The sequence below is a fragment of the Ceratotherium simum genome, chromosome 39, assembly GCF_057802395.1.
Source record: "Ceratotherium simum simum isolate JZ-2026a chromosome 39, ASM5780239v1, whole genome shotgun sequence".
Classification (NCBI taxonomy): Eukaryota; Metazoa; Chordata; class Mammalia; order Perissodactyla; family Rhinocerotidae; genus Ceratotherium; species Ceratotherium simum.
Window position 1 is genome coordinate 10,129,334 of NC_141938.1, and position 22,576 is coordinate 10,151,909.

Sequence of the window (22,576 nt, forward strand, 5' to 3'; positions counted from 1 at the left end):
CTGTGAGCTAGGTCCTGATGAAGGGATCTACCCTCTCCTGCCTGCCTGGACCACCCCATCTTTGTGCCCAGGCAGGAGGAGTGAGCTGTGGGAACCAGTGGTGACCCTTACACCCTTTTATGGCTGGTGCTGTGGGGGCTACTGGTGGAAGAGGCTGTCTGGGACCTGAATCCAGGCTGACGGGAGGCTCTTTAGAGACAAGAGAGAAGCGGGGTGGGGAGGGAGGGGGCGGGGCAGAGAGTGACTCCTTGACAGCGTCCTTCCTGTCTTCAGCCCTGGGGGGCATAGGATGAAGGGCCTTTTTGTGCCCCACTTAAGCTCTGTAACTGGCTATCTGGGCCCCTGATGGGACTTCCTGGGAAAGTGGTGGGGTTGGATTTGGGGAGGCAGACAAGGCTGGGGGAGGGAGGTTGGGACCTCCAGGGAGGTTCCCTGGGGCAGAGCCCCCAACTGCCCCTTCCTCTCAGTTGTTCCAATTACCCGTTCCTTCTATTCTTTTTCATTCATTCCCCAAAATATAAGTGTGTATGTAATGTATGCATTCTGTGCCTCACCTTGGTTTCTTTCTTTCCTGGTTTCTCTGCCACAATTCTGCCCCCCTTCTGTCTCCATCTCTCCCCACCTCATCCCCTCAGAATGCCATCTTCTGAGTGTAAAGCATCATTGCCTCTGGGCACTGCCACATCACCTATCCACCCGACTATCTATCCATCCATCCATCCATCCATCCATCCATCCATCCATCCATCCATCTAACCATCCATCCAACCATTCCTCTATCTAAACATCCATCCACCCATCCACCTAATCATCCATCCAGTCACCCACCCATTCATCCATCCAACCAACCAGCCAGCCAACTATCCATTCATCTAGCCAGCCAGCCAGCTAGTTAACTATCCAACCATCCATCCATCCATCTAACCATCCACCCATCTATCTAACAATCCATTCATCCATCCAACCCTCTACCTATTCACTCATCTATCCATTCATCAGCTCACCACAGGATAGCCTGGTGGTTACAAGCCCTTGCTTTGGAGTCATAAATACCTGGGTTCACATCCCAATTCTGCCTCTTACCAGCCTGGGGTGGCCTTCAGCAAGTCAGTACATCTCTCTGAGCCTCAGTTTCCCTTCTGTAAAGAGGGAAACCTCAGTACTCCATGAGATCCCTGCCCAGTGAAGCAGGAAGACGCTGCAGCCTCTCCTGAGGCCCCCGGGGGACTTGGTGGAGGGAAGGTACTGCCCTTCTGGCTGGCTTCTCCCCCGCGAGTTCCCATCAGCCTCCAGGACCCACCCCACATCTGGCTTTTCTCCTCTTCACAGGCTGCTTGTTTTGTTCTGACGTTTCCCTGAGTCATAGATGCTGCTTCAGCTTCAGGGTGAGGAAGGCAAGAAATGCAAGACTTCACGAGAGCAGCAGAACAGAGTCCCTCAACCAGCCTGGGAGGGTAGCTGGGAATGCAGTGATGGAGGAAACCATGGCATTGTCCTGCAGTGTGGCAGGCCAAGGTCATCAAAGGCTCATTTACCTTGAAGGGAATGGAGCTGGAGCCCCACATGCACCCAATCCATCAAAGTTTCCAAGGAGTCCCAGCAATTTTTTTTGGTGACAACTTTATTGAGATATAATTCACACAGCATACAAGTTACCCATTTAACATGTACAGCTCAATGGGTTTTAGTGTATTCACAGCATTGTGCAACCATCACCACAATCAATTTTAGAACATTTTCATCACTCCCCAAAGAAACCCATATCCTTTAGCTGTCACCTCATAATCTCCCACTTCCACACACACTCACACACCCCAGCCTTAGGCAATCACTAGTCTATTTTCCATCTCTGAAGATTCACCTATTCTGGATGTTTCATATAAATGGAGTCACATAGCCTATGGTCTTGTTGACTGGCTTCTTTGCTTACAATGTTTTCAAGGTTCATCTACGTTGTAGCGTGTGTCAGAATTTCATTCTTTTTCATGGATGAATACTATTCCATTGCATGCATGCACCACATTTTGTGTATCCATTCATCTGTTGAGGGACATTTGGGTTGTTCTCACTTTTTGGCTATTCTGAATAATGCCACCATGAGCAATCATGTACAAGTTTTTAGGTGGACGTATGTTTTCATTTCTCTTGGGTATAGACCTAGGAGTGGAATGGCTGGGTGATATCATAACTCTGTTTTTTTGGTTTTTTGTGTTTTTTGAGGAACTGCCAAGCTGTTTTCCAACCTCTTTGGTTTCTTGCACACATGCACGTGTGTATGTAACCCCTTTTCATTCGCTTATTTATGAAGTGTGTTTATTTCTGTCTTGGCTGCTTTCTGCTGTTCTCGCTACCTCCCAGAGACCCCAGCAACAAACTGTATTCTTTTTCTTAAAGAAGGTGCCTCCAAAGTGTGTAAGCTTCAGGCCTCCAAAACTTGGGTTAGTGTTTGTAGGTACGCCCCTGGGAGGAAAGGGGACGTGAGTGGGTACGGATAGCCCCACCTATCCCCCTCTCTCTTCTCACCCCACTTCAGGATAGAAAGAGACATCATCACCCCATTCCTATGGTTATAGGCACAGTGGCCACAAAAATGTATCACCCAACCCATACCCTTTGGACAGAGAAAGAGGGTACTGCTAATAGCTACCTTGACTCAGTAGCATTAACTAGGACTGTCCCCAGCAAACCAGGACATGGGGTCACCCAACCATAGGGGACCCAAGATATGGAGTGAACAGGGACCTAACTCGGTGCTTTCCGAAGGCATCCGCCATCCCCCTCCCCCCCTCCACATCTGCCCCGCCTGAAACAGCTACTGCTCTCACTGCGAACGTGCTGATCAGTCCCTCCACGTATCCCTCCCCACGGGGATTCCAGCAGGCAGGGGTGACGTGCTCTAGCTACACCGTAGGGGGCAGGCGGAAAGAGAAGGGGATGCCCACTCCTCCCGCAGAAAGGGGCTCAGTCCAAGACCTGAGATCAAGCCAGGACACTCTCCTGACCTGGAGGGCAAGGAAGGTGGCGAAGACATGCCAAGGACCCCGGGATAGTGCTTGACACATGCTGAGTCCCCATATCCTCACCAAGCCCTGAAAGGTGGGCATTGTCACACCCACCATCCAGGTGAGGAAACAGAGGCTCAGAGAGGTGCCTTCCCCAAAGGTGTGCAACCACTAATGGCAGGTCCAGGAAAGGACACAGTCTGGTTGACCGCAAAGCTCTTGTTTTCTCCTCTATATCAGGCCACCCAGAGGTCCGCGGAACTCAACGTACAATAAAGGGGCAAGAGGCAGCTTGAAGTTCAACCAGCGCACACCCTCCAAATGTGGGCAGTGGGCACTTGCATTTGGTCTTGGGGGTCCATTCTATCAAATGAGAGCTTTTGCTAGAGCAGGCATGACAAGTCAATTTCACCTCATGAGCCAACTCAGCTGGAGACGGCTGCCAGCAATGGGGTGCTGAGAAGAATTCCAAGGGGACAAATGGATCGATCGTGACTGATTGGAAATGTCTGCCATAGGCTCAGGATGGGGAAGTGGTGGCATGTATGTTGGCCTAAAGATTGTTGGGACCATCCTCCCCCGCCATCCCATTTCATAGATGGGAAAACTGAGGCCCAGGGAGAGCAGCGGCAGATGCAGAACTCAGAGCTCCTTGGGCCTCCCAGCTTAGCCCTGAGACCTTGACCCTCCTTTCTCCACAGGCCCTGAGACCAAGCCATGTGTCCAGCCTTTTGACTCTGGAGCCACAGCCTCAGCCACCAAGAGCAGCAGTGGACTCTGGAGGCCTGAGAACCCGGACTTCTTCTCTACCATGGAAGATGAGCAGGCAGGTGTCTGACTACTGAGATGGGCAGCAGCTGATGACAACAGTGGCAGCAAGCACACTTGCTTTAGCGCCTGCATTTTACCAGGCACTTTGTGTGCATTATTTCAGGCAAATCTCATTAAAACTTGGCAAAGTAGCTATTATCCTGTTTTATAGAAGAGGAAACTGGAATCCTTTCTGGAACAAGAAGAGAGAGCGAGGGATGAGTGGAGGGGTAGGTGGATGAATGGATGGAAGGAAGAAAGGATGGACAGAGGGATGGAAGGAAGGAAGGAAGGAGGAAGAAAGGAAGGAAGGAAGGAAGGAAGAAGGAAGAAGGAAGGAAGGAGGAAGGAAGGGAGGAAGGGAGGAAGAAGGAAGGAAGAAGGAAGGAAGGAGGAAGGAAGGAAGGGACGGCATGGATGGAAGATTGGTTAGATGGGTGGGTGGTTGGGTAGATGGATGGAGGAGATGAATGGATGGATGGATGGGTGGATGAAAAGGGAAGAGGAAAGGGAGGAAGGGAGGAAGGGCTGGCATGGATGAATGGAATGGAAGGGCAGTTAGATGGGTGGGTGGGTAAGTGGGTGGATAAATGGATGGATGAAAAGGGAGGAAAAAGCTCCCACAGGGAGCTCTGAGCTAGAACAGCCCAAAGGCGGGCTGGGATGGCCAAGCCATTGTGCTCCCACATGAATCAGTCACGGCCTGTGGACTGCCCAGGAAGGGGTGTGTCTTCCCCGCTGATAGCTGGCAGCCCTCTGCTGACCCACAGCCCACCAGCATCTGGGGCAACATGTCCTCACTGAAGCGGGGTCTGAGTCGCATCTTAATCCACCCACCACGCTACGGAAGGAAGGTCTGTTACGGTTAAACCACACAGGGCATTCTGCGTATCCACCCGTGTCATTTTGTAGAAGAGGACACTGGGGGCCAAGCAGAGAATGAATTGGCCCAAGTGTCAGAGAGGATTCAGGGTAAACAGAGACTAGGACTCAAATTCAGTTATAGGTCCTTCCAGGGTCTGGACCTATAGGAACGGTGGGCGGAGGCCACCATAATCCCTCCCCCAGGCGATCTGCACAGGTGTCCTCCTGTTCCACCAGCCTTCGTCTTGCCCCCTTCCAAGCCCATCTGGGCTCTGCATCTTGTGTAATCTTTCTGAAGGCACATCATAACCCTCCAGCCTTCCTACCGCCATTGTTTGGAATTTAGAGATTAAATCCTTACTTGACCCACCAGGCCTGCTGATCGGCCCTCACTCCCCCACCCTACACACCTCCAGCCATAAGGAACTCTTGCCAGTTGTTGGAAGGCATCTGAACATCCTGTTCTTCCAATGCCCTGAGTGCCCTCACCTGCAGCCTCAGCCCAGCCAACTCCTACTCATCCCTCAGGGCTTCACTCGCTGTCACTTCCTCCAGGAAGCTCCCCCTGATTTCTTTCTTTTCTTTTTCTTTTTTTTTTTTTTTTTACATTTAGTAGGACTTTTTGTCAAGTCTACTAACTTCTAAGATCTTTTTAAAATGTATGAAACTTGACCAAAACGGCCAGTTCAAGAAATCATTTACCTATCATGTGGAGACTATTTTATGTGGTCGGAAATAGAATTTTGGGGTTTTGTTTTGGCTATGGAAGCTGTCTAAAGATGGTCTAACTTTTCTAATTGAGTTGTACTTAGTAGCTTTTTCACACCAATGATCACTCTAGGTTTTGTACTTGTAACATTTCTAAGTAAAATTCCAATATTCCGATCCAGAATTCCTGTCCCTCTGGACAGAGTCAGCTGGCCCCCCTCAATTTTTCTCCAGTCTGCTCTCTGGAACATTCTACCATACTTGATTATAATCGCTGGGTTTAATCATCAGTGTTCTCCAGGCAGCTCCAGGAGGACAGGGGACTGACTGTGAATCCATCTGGGGTGATCATCAACTTGCTCAGAGGAAGGACCCTGACTCCCAAAATATAAAAACTTAAAACATGAAAACAACCACCCCCATAATATCTGCTCCCATCAATTGAGGGATTGCAACCTGCGTACCTTGTCTTATTTTACCTGCACAGCAATCCTACGAGAAGGAAGCATTCCACCCATTTTAGAGATGAGAATACGGAGGCCCAGAGAGGTTTAGGAACTTTCCTGAGGTCGCGCTGAGCTAATAAAAGCCATAGCAGCAATGCAGACCTTAACGAAGGCCTTTCTACCAGGCTGTCACTCAAGAACCCTCTGCTCTGTTATTCACTTGCTAGTTCATTTGAAATCAATTCTCTTAATTACATGATGAAATGGAAGCAGGGAAACAATACGCTTGATGTTGCTTTGGTGTGCTATTTTTTCTTAATATACAACAAGATAAATAACTATTTACGTTTTTTAAAAAACGTTTAGCCCTGTACTACTTAAATCTGCACGCGGTAAGCCCTTCTGCAGAGTGAGGATTCCTGGCACATCTCTGGGTCTGAGTGGCGGAGCCCATCCCCCAAGGCTCCCCAGGGCCCAGGGAGCCTGAATTTATTGCATCCTCTCTGGGGCGTCAGGGCCAGCCTACAATGTTTAGTCAGATGCCCAGAAGGGCCCCCATTGGCTGGCTTCCATCTTTTCTCACCCAGGAAATGTTGGAGGAAAGGTACAACCCCAGCAAAGGGTGAGGCCTCCTCCCCCTCCCTCCCTGAGTGTACCTGCTGGCGAGGAGCTAGGACAGCCTGTCCCGCAGCTGCCCCCACCCCCGCCACCCCCAGCTCTGGCCGGGCTCCCACTCCTGCCTCTGATGAGGGAGGCCAGATGCAGGAGAGGGAGGGGGGCCCAGCCCAAGCCAAGAGGCTGTCCTGACGTGTTTATATTTACAGCAGGATGAAAACCAGAGATACAAGGAAACTTTTCGGGCAGTGGCAAAGGAGACAGGAGTCAGGTCGTCCAGGCAACAGGGACGAGATTGGAATGACTTGGGGGAAAGAGACCATCGAAGTCACAGGAGGCGCAGGCGAACCAGCTGGGGCCAAGGGTGTGGGTATTTAGACAGAAACTGAAGAAGAGGGACCCTGCTGTTCAAAGGACAGAGAGGGGAAGAGGAGGCAGAGAAGGAGCAGCCAGGGAGGCGGGAAGGAAACAAGATCAATGGGTGCAAAGGACAGATTCCAGAAGAAGGGGGGGCCATGGAAGACAGTATGGCGAGTCTTCAAAAAGTCAAACACAGAATGACCATGTGATCCAACAATCCCACTTCTGGGTATCTACCCAAAGCAGAGACTCAAACAGATACTGTTCACCCACCTTCATAACAGGATGATTCACAGTAGCCAAAGGGTGGAAGCAACCCAAGTGTCCATCGATGGATAAATGGATAAAGAAAATGTGGTTTTGTTTATATCTATACAGTGTGGTCCATCTATACAATGGAATGTTATTCAGCCTTAAAAAGGAATGAAATTCTGAGACACGCTAGAATACGGATGGACCCTGAAAACATTATGCTAAGTGAAATAAACCAGACACAAAAGGGTACATATTGCGTGATTCCACTTAGATGAGGTCTCTAGAATAGGCAAATTCATAGAAACAGACAGTAAATTAGACATTACCAGTGGCTGGAGGAGGCGAGAATGGGGAGTTTGTATTTAATGGGGACAGAGTCTCTGCTTGGGGTGATGAAAAAGTTCTGGAGATGGATGGTGGGGAGGGTTGCACAACAATGTGGATGTACTTAATGCCACTGAATGGTACACTCAAAAATGGTTAAAGGGTAAGGTTTATGTTATGTATATTTTACCACAATAAAATGAAGAAGGGAAGGGTCAAATCTGTAGGGAGCTCCAAGTGGGTGAGGCCGGGGGAAAAAAAGCCAGACCCCACGTAGCAATTCTTTTCCCATTCTGAGGCAGGTATGGACACTGCCACCTGCCTCCTGCCAGCTGAGATCCACAGCTGACCAAGGGCCTGGCTCTCAGCTGGAGGGTATCTCTGCTTTACATTGGAAGCTTCTCTGAAAATCCCCCACATCAAGCTTTGCCAGGGGTGTCCCTGTCTTCCTTCACCTAGTAAAGGCTGGCCCTGCATGACCGAGTGGTCCAGGGGTAGGGTTGCAAGACTGAGCAAATAAAATTGCAGGACACTCAGTTAGATTTGAATGACAAATATTGCAATGTTTGGGATATACTTATACTAAAAAAAAAAATTTGTTGTTTATCTGAAATTCAAATTTAACCGAGTGTTCTGTGTTTTAGCTTGCATTCGTATCTGGGGGTCCTCTTGTAGAGTTCATGAAGGGGGCCAAGGCCCCTGACTGGCCCCTTCCGCCACCAATTGGGACAGTCCATCAAGGGCTGCCTGAGATCACATAGAGGCCTGAGGCCACATCTCAGCGTTGGCTTTGCATGGAACAATGAGAGAGGCCCACCCACCCACCTACCCCCCAAATCCTGTCTGAGGACAGTCCTAACAAAGGCCTGGAAACGGACAGTCCCTGTCCTGCAGATCCCAACAGCCCAGAGTAGGAACACCTTACCTAGCCTCAAGGAGTCAGGAAGACAGCCCGGAGGGCATGCCCAAGTTGGGTTTTGAAGGATGAGTAGGAGTTCACCAGGCTGATTCTAGGTGGGCTGGGAGAAAAGGTTCTCCAAAGAGAGGAAAAGGCAGGTATCCTGGCTGGAAAAAGTGGCGAATAGAATGACTGGAAGGGAGAGAGAGGAGAAGAGCAAAGGAAGCAGATGAAAAAGAAAGAGAGAGAGGAGCCAGAAGAGTAAGAAAGAGCACAGACCTTGGATCCAGACAGATCTGAGTTTGAGTCTGGCTCTGCCGTTTATTGACTGTGTGGCCCAGGGCGAGTCCTTTTTGCTCCCAGAGCCTGAGTCTCCGATCTGGAAGTGGAGGGACAACGCCCCCTGGTGGATCTGCGGTGGGATTAGGGATAACGCACGCTTAGCTCCTGGTGCTCTGGTGATGTGGTAGCATCATTGTCCGCGTCTGTGTGTCTTCCGTGTCAGCGCCTCATGGGCGGCTGGCGACAGGAGGCTGCAGAGGGGCCAGAAGCGGGAGGCGGCTGACCCCGGAGCCTTTCGTACTGTGCTGAGAAGCCTGGGCTTTTACCTCTTGGGGAGGGGGCTCAGATGTTCCAGCCTCCCCTCTGGTAGGAGGGAGCAGGGCCGGAAATGGGGTGCGGGGTCCGCCACTGTCATTTCTTTTCACGTTTTGATCATTTTGTTCACCGTGGATCTCCTTGCATTACTTTTGAGGCTGTTTTAAAATACCGCCTTCAGATGGGGTTTATCTTGATTCTGGAGACTTGTGGCACCCCCTGCAATTTTGTGCCCCAGGCTCCTGCCTCACCTGCTTGTAGTCCCTACTTGAGAGGGAGACTTAGGGTCCAGGAGAGCGGTGAGGGGGCACCCCAAGCAGCCCAGGGACCAGCCTAGGAGCCCCGACACCTGGAATGCCACCCTGAGCATCAAGGATAACTTACCTCTGTGCAGCGCTTTTACAAATTGCTTTTGTGGGCATGATCTTACATCGGGGGAGCGGGCAGGGCAGAGGTTATGATGTCCATTTCACAATCAGATGGAACTCAGCGAGAGAGGTGGACTCAGGTGTGGGAGCCCAGACTTCCAGCCCCTTTTTTGGGATAAGGCCGGACAGTCGAACCCCCATTCCACCCCACCTGCCATGGGAAGGGCGCCGAGCCCAGGCTGGATGGGAGGGGATAGGCAGGATCGGGTGCTGGGGCCTCTGCTGCCCTCAGTCAATGTCTTCTTCTCCCCACTGGCCTACAGGAGGATGCTATTCCAGGGCGGCTCAGCGAGAGCGCGGAGGACCTCAGCCTGGACTTGAGGGCCCTCCAGGGCAGCGAGTACTTCCAGGATCTGGGCTTTGGGGCCCCTTCCCACAGCGAGTCTGGGGAGGCCAGGGGCAGCAGCCCACCTGCCACAGAAGCGGGAGGAGATTCGCCCTTCTCCAGCGCAGCAGAAGCCCAGAGCCCACCGCGGAGACGCAGCTGGGAGAGGTCCCGGAGCTGCTCGGAGAGCTGGCAGAGGTCAGCCCCCATGGCTGCTGTGACACCCCCCCAGGGGTGGCCAGGACATGCTGCCCCTTGCCTCTAGCTCCAGGGCCACTGTGGGTGTCTGTACTGTCAGAGGCAGCCCCAAAAGGCCCTCTCCCGTGACACAAATGCACGCCCACACCAGAGCCTGTGTGGGCACACAAATCCACTTGCACAGACAAGTACGCGCACGCCGAAGGAGCACGCACAAGCCCCGACTGAAGACCGCGCCAGCGTTCTGCAGGCGCCTGCAAACGCAAGTGTGCACACGTGCCCGCACACACCGGGTGTCCACACTCACGCTCAACCTGCAAGCTTGCACACTCACCTTGCTCCAACCCGTACATAGAAGCCTAAATGTGTGACTTCTTGCACACCGGTTGCACACATATGTGCAAAGCCGCAGATGCGCTTGTGATCAAAACACAGCTGTGTGCTCGACTCCACACATGCCACGGTAGCGGCCCCAAACAGTGCAGGGGGGTCTTTAGCCACACCCACCTGTCTCCCTCCACCCTTCCCAAGTCACCCCAAATAAATGTAGTCTGTGTAGACAGGGTGGGCCTGCGATGCAAATGCAGCATCAGCAGATCCCCCCACCAGGTTCCCCTCTGATATGGGGAGATCTGGACACCTCTCTGTGCCCTGCCCCAGAAGGGTCACCTGCAGGTTCCCCCAAGCCCCCGGATGCCTGGCAGGCTAGGGATGGGGCAGCAGCCAGAGGGAAGGGACCCACTGAAGCCCTGACTCTCTCCTTTCTTCCACCATGCTCAGCCTCGAGGCCTCGGCTGCGAATGAGGGGCCCTCTCTCCCTCGGACGCTGGCCAGCCTTGCTCTGAACCTGCCGGGAGAGGGCCTGCAGGCCTGGACCCAAGAGGGTCTGCCTGGGGGCGGGACCCCAGCAGAACACTCTGGCAAGGTGGGTGCAACCTGCAACCCCCCCCCCCGACAATAACACACCTCTGGGCCCAGGCACCAGTGCTGCGGGGGCGGGAAGGAGAACCTTACCCATAGTTAGTGGGATTTACCTGTCATGGCGGGGTTGTCTGTGGGGTAGCCCATGACTGGTGAGTCGCTGAGCCCTGAGATGGCAGCCCAGGCCTGAGGGTCTTCACTGGGGTGGGGTCCACGGCAGTGGATCTTCGGCCACAAGTGCAACCCATGGCCTGGGGGGCTAGGGGGCATCTCTGCAGCTCTGCAGCTGGAAGGAAGCCCAGTCTGTGAGTGGAGTCTGCAACTGGCCAGGGCTTGTCTCGGGTCTGGGATTCCAGCCCGTGGCTGGGGAGTGCATGCTCTGGGCTGTGGCCTGTGCCTGGGGCATCTTTGCTCACGACCATGACGTGGGGGAAATTCCTGACCTCAGCTGGAATCTGTGGCTCAGAATTTCAGGGCTCCTGCCCACAGCTGGGGGGAAGGTCCTCGGCCAGGACTGCCATCCATGGCTGGGGAGGGGGTGGCTCCAGCCCTTGGTTGCTATGGAGAGCCAGCCCTCTGCTTGAGCCTTGTGGCTGAGGGGAGCCCCTAGCTGCAGCTGGAGGCTGTGGCTGGGGACCCTCGATCTGGGGATACTGCCTGCGGCCTGGGACTGCCTTCCCGGCTTAGCGAGATGCTTATTCCCCGCAGGAATGTGACAGCCCTGAGAAAAGAGTGAGGTCACAGTCAGTTCCCATGTCCTTCGATGAGATCAGCTTCCTGGAAATCTCTCCAGCGTTGGATGTGCCCACTCCAGATGTCCAAGGTAGCCAGGCCTGGGGGGTTCCCTCATTCAAAACAGGTAGCGGAGGGGGTTTCTGCTGGAGAGTGTCTTGGATGGGGCCCCAGCTGCACCCCAGAGAAAAGAAAGGAGCTGGTGGAGGGGGCTTAGGGTCCCCTGGGCAGAATGCTGGGGTCCTGGGGAAGGGTAGGCAGAGAAGGGGAGGGGCTTCCAGCATCTGCCCTTCCTCTCCTGGGGGGCCTCGAGCTGGGTGTATTGCACCTTTGCAATGACTTCGCCCCCCTAGGGCTCTCTCTTCTCTCTCTGACTCTGTCTCTTTCTTTATCTCCCTCTTTGTCTCTGAATCTCCATCCCAAGATCTCATGTCTCTGGTGTCAGACAGACCTGCAGTCTAAACCCACGTCTAGCACTTTCTAGCAAGCCTCAGAGCCTCTGCAGCTTTCTCTATAAAATGGGACAATAAGCGTGTCTCCCTAGGGCCACTTGGAGGGTTCCCTGAGCGCATGCGTGCAAAGTGTTTAGTGCATCGTAAGAGCTCGTAAGATGCTGAGGACACCTCCGTCCCTGGGTCTCTGCCCTCTTGGCACCTTTCCTCCCAGAGAGTGGCAGGCCCCATCTGGACCATCTCTAGTTCTGCAGGGGTGGGTTGGGGGGGACCCGAGCAGGGCTGGTCCCACCCCAGAGGCCCCTCACACCTGTGCCTGCTGGGGCGGGGCTGCTTCCAGGCCTGGAGCCGCCTGTGCTGGAGTGCGTGGAAAAGGATCACGTGGAGCCGGATCATGTGTGAGTGTCCGCCCCGCGGAGGGGAAGGGACCCCAGTGGACAGCCAGGGGGTCACGGCTGGGGTTCCTCTCAGTCCCCCCATAGCCTCCGTCTTCTCTCCTCCACCATCCTTCTCCCAGGGGGGAGACCCAGGTGCCTCAGAAAGGTTCCGGACACAGCATCGGGAGAGGGGCTGGGGCTCCGGGTTGGGGTCTGCATCAGGACCCGGGGCCTGGTGGGGCAATTGCGGCTCGTCCTTGGGAATATGTCTGCAATCAGGGGCAACCGTGGGCTCTTTCTATCTCCCATCCAGGCTGATCGTCCAGCAGGTGCTTCAAGAACTTCGACAGTATCATGGGTAAGTGGGAGGGGGACAGGTGTGCGGGGACAGGTGTGGGAGAGGACAGATGTGGGAGACAGGTTGTGGAGAAGTGTGGGGAACACAAGTTTGGGGGAACAAGTGTGGAGGGACAGTTGTAGAGGAAGAAATATGAGAGACAGTTATGGAAGTGGACAGGTGTGGGAGTGGACAGATGTGGGGGTGGACAGGTGTAGGGGTAGACAGATGTGGGGGTGGACAGGTGTGGGGGTGGACAGGTGTAGGGGTGGACAGGTGTGGGGGGGGACAGGTGTGGGGGTGGACAGGTGTGGGAGTGGACACGTGTGGGGGTGGACAGGTGTGGGGGTGGACAGGTGTAGGGGTGGACAGGTGTGGGGGTGGACAGGTGTGGGGGTGGACAGGTGTGGGAGTGGACACGTGTGGGGGTGGACAGGTGTGGGGGTGGACAGGTGTGGGAGTGGACAGATGTGGAGGTGGACAGATGTTGGAGTGGACAGGTGTGGGGGTGGACAGGTGTGGGATGGACAGGTGTAGGGGTGGACAGGTGTGGGAGTGGACAGGTGTGGGAGTGGGTAGGCGTGGGGGTGGACAGGTGTGGGAGTGGACAGATGTGGAGGTGGACAGATGTTGGAGTGGACAGGTGTGGGGGTGGACAGGTGTGGGGGTGGACAGGTATAGGAGTTGGTCAGGTATGGGGGACAGGTGTGGGGAAGACAGGAAGAAATAAGAGAAAAACAGAGGTAGGAAAGGTGGGAGGAGGAACTGGTGTGGGAAGGACAGGGGACACGAGCTGGGGATCGAGTTGCCACTAGCCCGTGGAGTACCTCTGTACAAATAAGAAAAGGTACCTGTTTCCCAAGACACTCCCTCTGTTAGAAAATCTTCCTGACGTGCTGACTTGGTTCAATCAAGACGTGTTAGCGCCCTCTGCTGGGCAGCCTGCCACAGTGACCACGTCTACAAGTCCACATGCAGAAACGGTGGGCTCTCCGACGTGGCACCAGGTGCACACCTGTCCACAAAAATCCTGAGAGAGAGAGTCAGGAGAGGGGGCAGCTAGGAGAGGAGGAGCTGCTGACCCAGGTGTCTGTCCCTTCCAATCCTGCAGGGCCCGGCAGAGGGCTCGCCTGTCTGTCAGCCCAGGAGGAGCCCCGTCGAGCCTCACCTGGTTTGAGTTCCTGTCCGAGTAAGTGCACAGAGCTGCCGCAGGGGGGAGTTGTGGGCGGGGGTGGCCCTGGATTTGCACAAGCGTTTCCCGGTGGACCTCTGTACCTGGCCCTGTGCTGAGAGCAGGAGCTGGGGCCCCCATCCTTTCACTGGAACCACCAGGGCAAGGGTAGGGGTGGCAAGGTCTTCTCATACACCCTAGGAGGACAGAGGAAGACTTCCTGGTGGAGGTGACAGCTTGAGCTGGGTTCCTATGGAAGAGTAGGAGTTCACCAATATGCGGAGATGAGGATGGGGGAAAGAAAAAGATGCCCTGCAGGGGAACTGCAAAGCCTAGTAATGGTGTCAGGGTGGGGCTGGAAGGAGGGAAGTCAGCAGAGGCCAGATCACCTCTGTAAAGCTAAGGGGCCCAGCTTTCTGGTGACTGATGATGGTGAGCACAGACAGGGCTGGGGGGCGGCCACGGGGCACAGACTGGAGGTGTAGAATCTCCCTCTGGGGAATAGATTTTGCAGGGTTTGTATTTTGACTGACTGAATAAGTATTTATTAAGTGAGAGTATGCCAGTATGTAATCCAGGAGAGGCATGACAGTGATCTGAGGCTGGAGTGTTGTAGGGGAGAAGGGAGCAGGATTTGAGAGTTATCCCACAGGAAGAATGGGCAAGATTTATAGGCTGATTAGACTGTGGGTGGTGAATCAGAGGGAGGAGGCAGAGATGGATAGAGCCAAGATTTCCAGCCTGGGCCCATCAAGGGACCTCAAGCATGAGACCATGTCGAATTCTCCTCTGCAAACCCGGTCCCTGAGGTTCCTGGAACTTTGCAAACCTCTGTAAGTGTTTGTTGAGTGAATAAGTGAGGGAGAGATTTAGGGACCATAGCAGGGATGAAACTGGGAGACAGATTCCAGGTGGATCGCAGGAGCGACCCGCAGGACTGGCTCTGAATGGCCCTCTGGGCCTGCTGCCCCCCCCTCATCGATCTTCCCACCCCTTAGGAGCGAAGATGGAGCCTGCAAGATCGAGAGAAGTAACAGGAGCACGCGGGTGAAGCGCAGACTGAGCTCCCTCCGCAGTCGAGTCACCAGGCAGAAGGAGAAGGTCAGGGAAGACCCCCTCTGCCTTCCCCAGCTTGTCAGGGTGCCCCTGGCCCCGGAGCCCAGTGATTCGAGGTGTCTGGATGCACAGAGCATTCTAAGGCCCACCTCCATCCCACACAGGGGAAGAGCCCAGTGCCTCCAAAGGACAAGGGCCAGGATGCTCGAGATAGGAAGGAATGTGTCAATGGGCACCAGCTGGCACATGGAACCTTCTCTGGCCAATCCAGCTGCCCCCTGTGCGGCAAGCCCTTTCTGAGCTCTGGTAAGTCTGGTGGCCCAGTCCGTCACCCAGGATGGTGGCCACCTTCTCTCCTTTACTTCCTTGAAATCACTCTCACAGCCTCCTTCGCTCTTTGCATCCTTGTCCCATTTCACCCTTGCCAAGTGAGGGCTCACTTCGACTTCGGAGAGCACGAGGGATTGCTCTCTAAGGCAGGGCCCATTTAATTAGCTCCGGGCCCGAAAAAATACCTCTAACTCTCGGCTTTTGTCATTGCAAAAATCCAGACTCGGGCAGTGTATTCGTTAGCTAAGGCTGCATAACAAAGTACCACAATCTGGGTGCCTTAAACAACAGAAATGCATTGTCTCGAAATGTTGGAGAAGTCCAAGATCAAGGTGTCTGTAGGGCCAGGCTCCCACTGAAAGCACCAGGAAGGGTCCATGCCAGGCCTCTCCCCTGGCTTCTTGTGGTTCCTTGGCTTGTGGCAGCAGAACTCCAGTCCTCACGTGATATTGTCCCTGTGTGTGCGCGTGTCTATGCCCCAATTCCCCCTTTTTATAAAGACACCAGGCATATGGTATTGGCTCCCTACCACCACAGTATCACCTCATCTGAGCTAATTACATCTGCAATGACTCTGTTCCCAAATAAGGCCACCTTCCAAGGGACTGGGGGCACTAGGACTGCAACATATGAATTTGGGTGGAAGGGACACAATTCACCCCATACCAGGCAGCTTCCTGCATCCTAGGGCTCTCCAGGGAATAATAGCAAGGGTGTCTGCTCAGGAAGGAGTATTGGGTGCCAGAGGCCCTAGAGGGAGATGGCTCCGGCCTTTTCTGGGATTTAGAATTTTGCCTTTTTGAAAACAGAGCCCCACTTCATAGGGGACGGAGAGGAGGCATCAGCAACTGCATGTTAGAAAAGTTGTGTGTGCAGTTCACAGCGAGAATTCAGACTGTAGACTGCGGCAGGCGGGAATTGGGCTCGTGCAGGGTTCCTCGAGACCGTGGCACTATTGATATTAGGGGCCCGGTGATTCTCTGTTGTGGGGGCTGTTCCGTGCATTGGAGGATGCTGAGCAACATCCCTGGCCTCCACCTGCTAGATGCCAGTAGCATCCCTCCCATGAGTCGTGACAACCAAAAATGTCTCCAGACGTGGCCACATGTCCCCTGGGGGGCAGGCTTGTCCTGGGTGAGAATCGATGGGCTGGTGAGAAGGAGAACAGGCCCTAGGGTGGGCCGTGCAGTAAGAACCACACCTCCACCCACAGGGCAGGTGACTCCAGGTGACCTGATCCTCAGGTTTTGCGTTTCTTGGCTTTACTGGTTCCACACGTGAGCCTTTTTCCTTCTGCTTCATTCTTCCCTCTTTCCGGAGCACCGTCTTGCTGGCTGTGGGTGTCCTGCTGGTGGCTGCTGTTGTCAGGGCTGTCCCGTTTTGAGCTTTCTCTCTATCAATCTCCAGCCCGCTTTCTGACGCGTAAGCTGTCTTCAGCCAAGCTGGTCTGGGCTTGGGAAAGTCTTCAGTGCACTGCTGACTTCAGCGTCTTGAAGTCGTTTTAAGCAGCAGGTGACTTCCTGTTTCTGCTGACTTCTTGTCCTCCTCTTGGGGGGCTGAGGTCTGCTGGATACGAGGGGCCTTCCTGGAGGGCCAGGATCAAACCCCTGGAGCCCCATCTCAGGCACCAGGTTCAAGGGGCAGGTGGGAGGTTGGCAGAAGGAAGGATCCAGAACCGAGCCACAGACAGTACACAAATGAATGGCTGCTTTCACGCTACCAAGACAGAGTTGAGTACTTTGCAACATAATCTGCGAAGCTCAAAATATTTACTGCATGACCCTTTACAGAAAAAGTGTGTCGATCTCTGAGCTAGCTTACCTAGCAGCAAGGAAAACCCAGGAAAGTGACTTACCATAGCCAGAGGATCAATAAACCCCTTACAAATATGACCTTAAAAGACCAGAGTTCCAACAGGGACTAATTTCCTGGACATCACTCTGCAATCATATAAGACTTTGCACAAATAATAAGAAGAATGGGTAACATTACTGTACTGAGCACAAACACCCATGTACTTTAAACGGATTTCCTCAGTAAGTCTCAGAACAACTCTAGAAGATAGGTGCTGGTACTCAACCCTCTTACAGATGAGGAAACTGAGGCCCAAAGGAGTTAAGTTCTTGCCCAACGTCACACAGTCAGGATTCGAACTCAGAGCCTGAGCCCCTGATCACCAACCCACTACCACATCATGCCACTTGCTTTTTTAAGAAAATAAACTTTTTTTTTTAGTTGTACCAAAGGCAAAACTTTCTATTTCAAAAGAACACTAAATGACAGATACACGAAGAGCAAAAGTTTAATATATCAAAGATGCTTTGTTGTTTGATGCGCTTATTGTCAGTATTTGGGGCAGTGTGTAAGGTTTTCCCCAAAAATGGCATTAATAATAGCTCTGCACAATAATATTTAAAATTACGGGGAAATGAAAACACCTTTCTGCCCTATCTTCACAACCTGCTCTAAAGACAGCAAACTCGTGCTCAGTTGTTTTTCCTTTGGTTTAAAATAAGCTACCGGTAATTCTAAACCAAGCGAAAATGTATTGTTCTTGGATCGAATATAAGCATTCGTATTTGCAAAAATGCTTTGCAATGTGTCCTTGGTTTCTATGAAAAGCCTAAAATAGCTACTGAGAGACTAGAGTTTATTTTCAAATTCTGTGACTGGCTTCGAATAATCTCTTATCAGTGGACTTACTGGCAAAATACCAGATATTAAGGATCAGATTGGATTCTTTGGTATAAGCATAAAACTGTTATTGATTGCTTTCCGTGGGTGGCATAAACCAGTGAGTAACCAAGTCTAGAATACAATGCAAGACAGGCAGGAAAGATAACTTAACATCCTGTTTTGTTACAGGAAAAATCAACGCTAAAAATATACTCTAGAGAAACTAACACCTACTTAGAGATTTTAACATTATAGCAGACCAAAAGGTCAAACTTCAAAAAGACCACACTTGTAACTTGTAGCTGGAATATTTTGGTACATTTTGGCATTATACCTAAATCTAGAGTAGATAACTATCTAAGGAGTCTTCGTGCCATCTTGGCACAAGAGACTAAGTCCTCCTACCCCTCTGGGGGCTGGGGAACCCCTTTTCTTCCCTAAACTTCTAATTTTAGATTTACAGAAAAGTCCAAAGAAAGCAGAGAGAATTCCTTTATATTTTTCACCTGCTTTCCCCTCATGTTAACATCTTATATGACCACAGTACATTTGTCACAACTCAGGAACCAACATTGGTACGGTATTATTAACCAAGCTACAGATTTTATTCAGCTTTCACCAGTTTTGAGGTTTTTTTTTTTATTAGGATTCTCTTTCTGTTCCAGGATCCAATTCAGGATGCTACATTATCTTTAATCACCCAGTCACCTCAGTCTCTCTGGTCTGTGATGGTTTTAGTCTCTTCTTATTGTTCATGACTTTGACGGTTTTAAGAAGTATTAGCCAAGTGTCTTGTACGATGTCTCCCAGTCCGGGTTTGTCTGGTGTTTTCTCATAATTAGACAGGGGTTATGGGTTGGGGGAACCTTCTTGCCTCATCACATCAGGGGGTAAGTGCCATTCACATGATATCCCTGGGGATGTTAACCTTCATCACCTGGTTAAGGTAACATCTGCCAGGTTACTGTTTTTCCCTTTCTCTGCTCTATCCTTTGGAAGGGAGTCACTCGATCCAGCCTACTCTCAGGATGGTGGGAATCAAGCTCCTCCTCCTGGAGACTTCATTGGATTTTCAGGACCATCCTTGGAGATCAAGGAAGATTTGAGTTTGCGTAAAAGAAATGATATGGTAGCGCTCAGCATGGTGCCTGGTACCTATGGGCAATGGTAGCGTCTATCATCACCATTATTTGTCTTTGTTGTTGAGCAAAGCTAGCATCTAAATCACAGACCTTAACCCTGGGCTTTGACCGCAGCCCCCACACCCGTCTAAGGAGGCAGGTGGGACCAGAACAGCTGCGTCTCACTCCCAACAGCCTGAGAGCAGGCACCACAAGCCTACCTACCATTGGAGGTATTCAGAGCCAGAGGTTACTGTCTGTCCCCTAGAGGAAAGTGCCTCCCACAGTAAGTTCAACAGAGCAAGGAATGAGTCACTCTCCAGGTAATTATGGAAGGTGGGTCTCCAGGGTAAGACTGCGATGCTTTCCCAGAGACCAGCCCCACCGATGGAACACCATTCCAGACAATCCTGTTCCCAGCCTTGCCCTTCGTGGTCTGACCCCGCCTACTCCTCCACCCTTCTCTCCCGCGACTACACCACCCAGACTCCACGGCCCAGCCACCCTGAAGTCTCGTGGCTGCCCATGCACATCAGCTGCTCCTTGCTCATTCAGAGCTGTTCCTGGAACTCCCTCTGCCACCTAACTCTTACTCATCCATCAAGACAAAGAGCAGGTCCACCTCCCCCAGGAAGCCTGCATTAGGTGACTGTGTCAGGAAGTGTCTGAGTGTCTCTTAGGCCAACTGCTGTCAGCTCAGGGCCATTTTGCCCCACAAGGGACATTTGGCAATGTCTGGAGACATTTTTGGTTGTCAGGACTGGGGGTACACTGACATCTAGTGGGTAGAGGCCAGGGATGCTCTTCAACAATCTTCAATGCACAAGACAGATAATTATCCAGCACCAATTGTCAATAGTGCTGAAACTGAGAAACTCTGCCATAGGCTTAAGCCCCCTGTGTCTCCTTAGCTCTTAGCAGAATCCCTGGCCCATAATAAGGACTCAATAAATGCAGAATGGTTGGATGGATAAAAGAAAGACAAGAGATACCTCTCCTTCCTGCCAGGCTCCTTGAGAAAGTTGGTTTCTACATTTAGGGGAGAATTGTGTCAACCTGAAGGTTTCTATAACCAAGGTGGCTATAGAAATAAGGATCATGCCACTTTTCCTGCTTAAAATCTTGAATGCCTCCCCATTGCCTTTGGAATAGAGTCCAAAAGTCATAGCAGTTCAGAGAGTGAACATTTACCGATCCATTGAGACCTCAAAAGGCCCTGTGTCAGAGCTTCTGACCTCAGTTAGGATGGGGTGTCTGATGAAGCATGTCTTTGTACTTCCGGAACCTCCAGTTCCCTGGACGTGCTTCCTCTCTTGACCATGAACTGGACTTAGACTGAAGATAGATCCCTTGGGGACTGCGCCACCCAGTTTCTGAACTAAGGGCTCTCGACCACAGATTGTGGGTGTTTTGAAGTGAGGTGGGTTTGGAGAGATCTTGGCCTGGTAGAGCATCTTGAACCTTGAGTGAGAGGTGCTTGGCTCCTCTCTTGGTTACCTGGTTACTGCCCAACTGCCCCACCTGTAGGGGACCTGGATTGAACAAGCAGCCTCAGGGCTGGGATGTCTGATAGCACCTGAGCCGGGGCTGGCACTGGGGGAGGTATCTGGTATTGTCTACAGGTGTCTGAGAACACCTGCATGTAGGTGTCTGGCATGTGTTTCAGACTCTGAACACCTGTTTGGGGGTATCTGATAGCACCTGTATTGGGGATATCTGGTATGTGTTTTGGGGAAGTGTCTACAAGTTCCTGTGTAGGGTCTCTGATATGTTTATGGGTGTCTGAAAGCCTATTTGGGGGTATCTGATGGCTCCTGAGTGAAGGTGTCTGGTACTTTCGGGATATTTGGCATGTTTTTCAGATTCTGAATAGTTACAAGGTATCTAATAGACCTAGGTAGGGTGTCTGACTTATATTTGGGTGCCTGAAAGCATGTTTTGAGTATCTGATGGCACCTGCCTGGATATCTGGTATGTGTATGGGGTATCTGGTGGTACCTATGTTGGGGTGTCTGGGACCACCTGAGAAGTATATGACCTATTATTTCCAGACTTGTAGTCTACCTCCTTACGATCTATGCTTCCTGTGAACTACGCTGCCCCTTCTTCACAGGTGACAGACCTGTTCTCTCCATCTCTTGCATCCCCTCTCAGACTTCTCGCCCCCGGACTTGCCCCCCTTGGAGGTCCCCAGGTGCCCGCTGACTCCCCCTCCAGGCACCCCTGACACCCCCCAGACCCTCTGTCCTCCCCCAGTAGTCCCACTAATTACGTAGGCCCCCCAATCACATTGACCCCACAAAACGCCCCCAACCCCGTTGATCTCTCCTCGGGAACACCTCTAGGCGCCCCCCAGCCCTGCCGATCTCCCCTCAGGATCCTCCCTGAAGCCGCCTCCAGCCCCGCTAATCACCCAGGCCCCCGCTGACCCAACAAAACGCCCCCCAGCCCCGCTGATCTCCCCTCAGGATTCCCCCACTAGGCGCCCCCAGCCCTGCTGGCCCGCCCCTCAAGGATCGCCCTCACCCTCATCGCAAGTACCCTCCCACTTCCGTCCGCGCACTCCTACAAGGACGAGCGGACAACCCCTCCCCGCCGCTCCAGGCTCAGCCTGAAGCAAAGTCCGCGGTTCCTGGGAGCGACCGGGCCCCGAAGCCCCGCCCCTTCCGCGCCCACACCCTCTGACCCGCCTTGGGGCGGGGATGCGCATGCGCAGCTCAGCGGCGCGGCTTCCCGCTTCCGGCTCCGCGCTGGGGGCGGTGGTGGATTCGGGGAGGCTGGGCAGCAGCGGTGGTGGAGGCGGCGAGCGCCCTGCGGCGGACCGGGCCGAGGTGAGGGCGGCAGGGAGGGCCCGAGGAGCACGGGGCTCGGGAGGGAGGCCTCGGCCCCCGGGAAGGCGCCGTCGGGCCCCCGGGGCGGCCTCGGGCGCGCGACCCCCGGCGCGGCGTCGGCCTCAGGCCGGACCCTGTGGCCTCCTCCAGGCTGGCGGCGGGTCGTGCAGCTCAGGCGGCCGCTTCGGTGCGGGTGGGCTCCGTTTGGCGAATGCAGGGGTGCAGACGATGCCCGCCCGCCCCATGCGAGCCCCAGCCTTTGGGCGGTGCAGCCTCCCCCGGTTCAGGTGAGAAAGGTCCCCTGGCTCCAGGTCGCGCCTGGGGCAGGACCAGGGATGCACTTATAACCATAACAATAACCAGCACCGGCGTCCATCAGACCCCCGAGGAGCTCTCCCTCCCTGGGGCAGACTGTCCTTCCTGCCACTGGATGGATGTTCGGGCCACAAAATCCTACGAAGTGTGTGCGCTTTGGGTCTTCCTGACCCCTCCCTCCAGTTTCCTTCTTGTGGAAGAATTTACGTGGTGCACTGCAGGCAGGAATGAGGGGCCCGTGGTCCTTGCACGGTGCCTTTGCCGTCTTCCCCGTCTTTTCAACCTGTTGCTCTGTTGAGATGGAAGCCGTAGAAGCGGTGGCTGGCCCAGAGGGTCAAAAGTTTCTTGAAGTTTTACCATGGAAGTGAAGGGCACAGCATTCCCCACTTTGCCTCCTTCAGGGAGCGTGGAACTCCAGCCAGGAGCT

At 53.1% G+C, this 22,576-nt stretch overlaps 1 protein-coding gene across 1 annotated transcript in view; it reads left to right on the plus strand.

Annotated features, from left to right (window-relative positions):
* The window catches only part of ARHGEF18 (Rho/Rac guanine nucleotide exchange factor 18), an 85,280-nt gene that overhangs the window by 7,921 nt on the left and 54,783 nt on the right, over positions 1 to 22,576 (plus strand). Inside the window, exons 2-10 of the mRNA XM_004443511.3 lie at positions 3,704 to 3,828; positions 9,571 to 9,830; positions 10,611 to 10,755; positions 11,460 to 11,574; positions 12,276 to 12,333; positions 12,626 to 12,670; positions 13,761 to 13,838; positions 14,819 to 14,921; positions 15,041 to 15,182. Coding sequence (XP_004443568.3) covers positions 3,814 to 3,828; positions 9,571 to 9,830; positions 10,611 to 10,755; positions 11,460 to 11,574; positions 12,276 to 12,333; positions 12,626 to 12,670; positions 13,761 to 13,838; positions 14,819 to 14,921; positions 15,041 to 15,182 — 961 coding nt within the window. The 5' untranslated portion in view covers positions 3,704 to 3,813. The remainder of the gene's footprint in view (positions 1 to 3,703; positions 3,829 to 9,570; positions 9,831 to 10,610; positions 10,756 to 11,459; positions 11,575 to 12,275; positions 12,334 to 12,625; positions 12,671 to 13,760; positions 13,839 to 14,818; positions 14,922 to 15,040; positions 15,183 to 22,576) is intronic.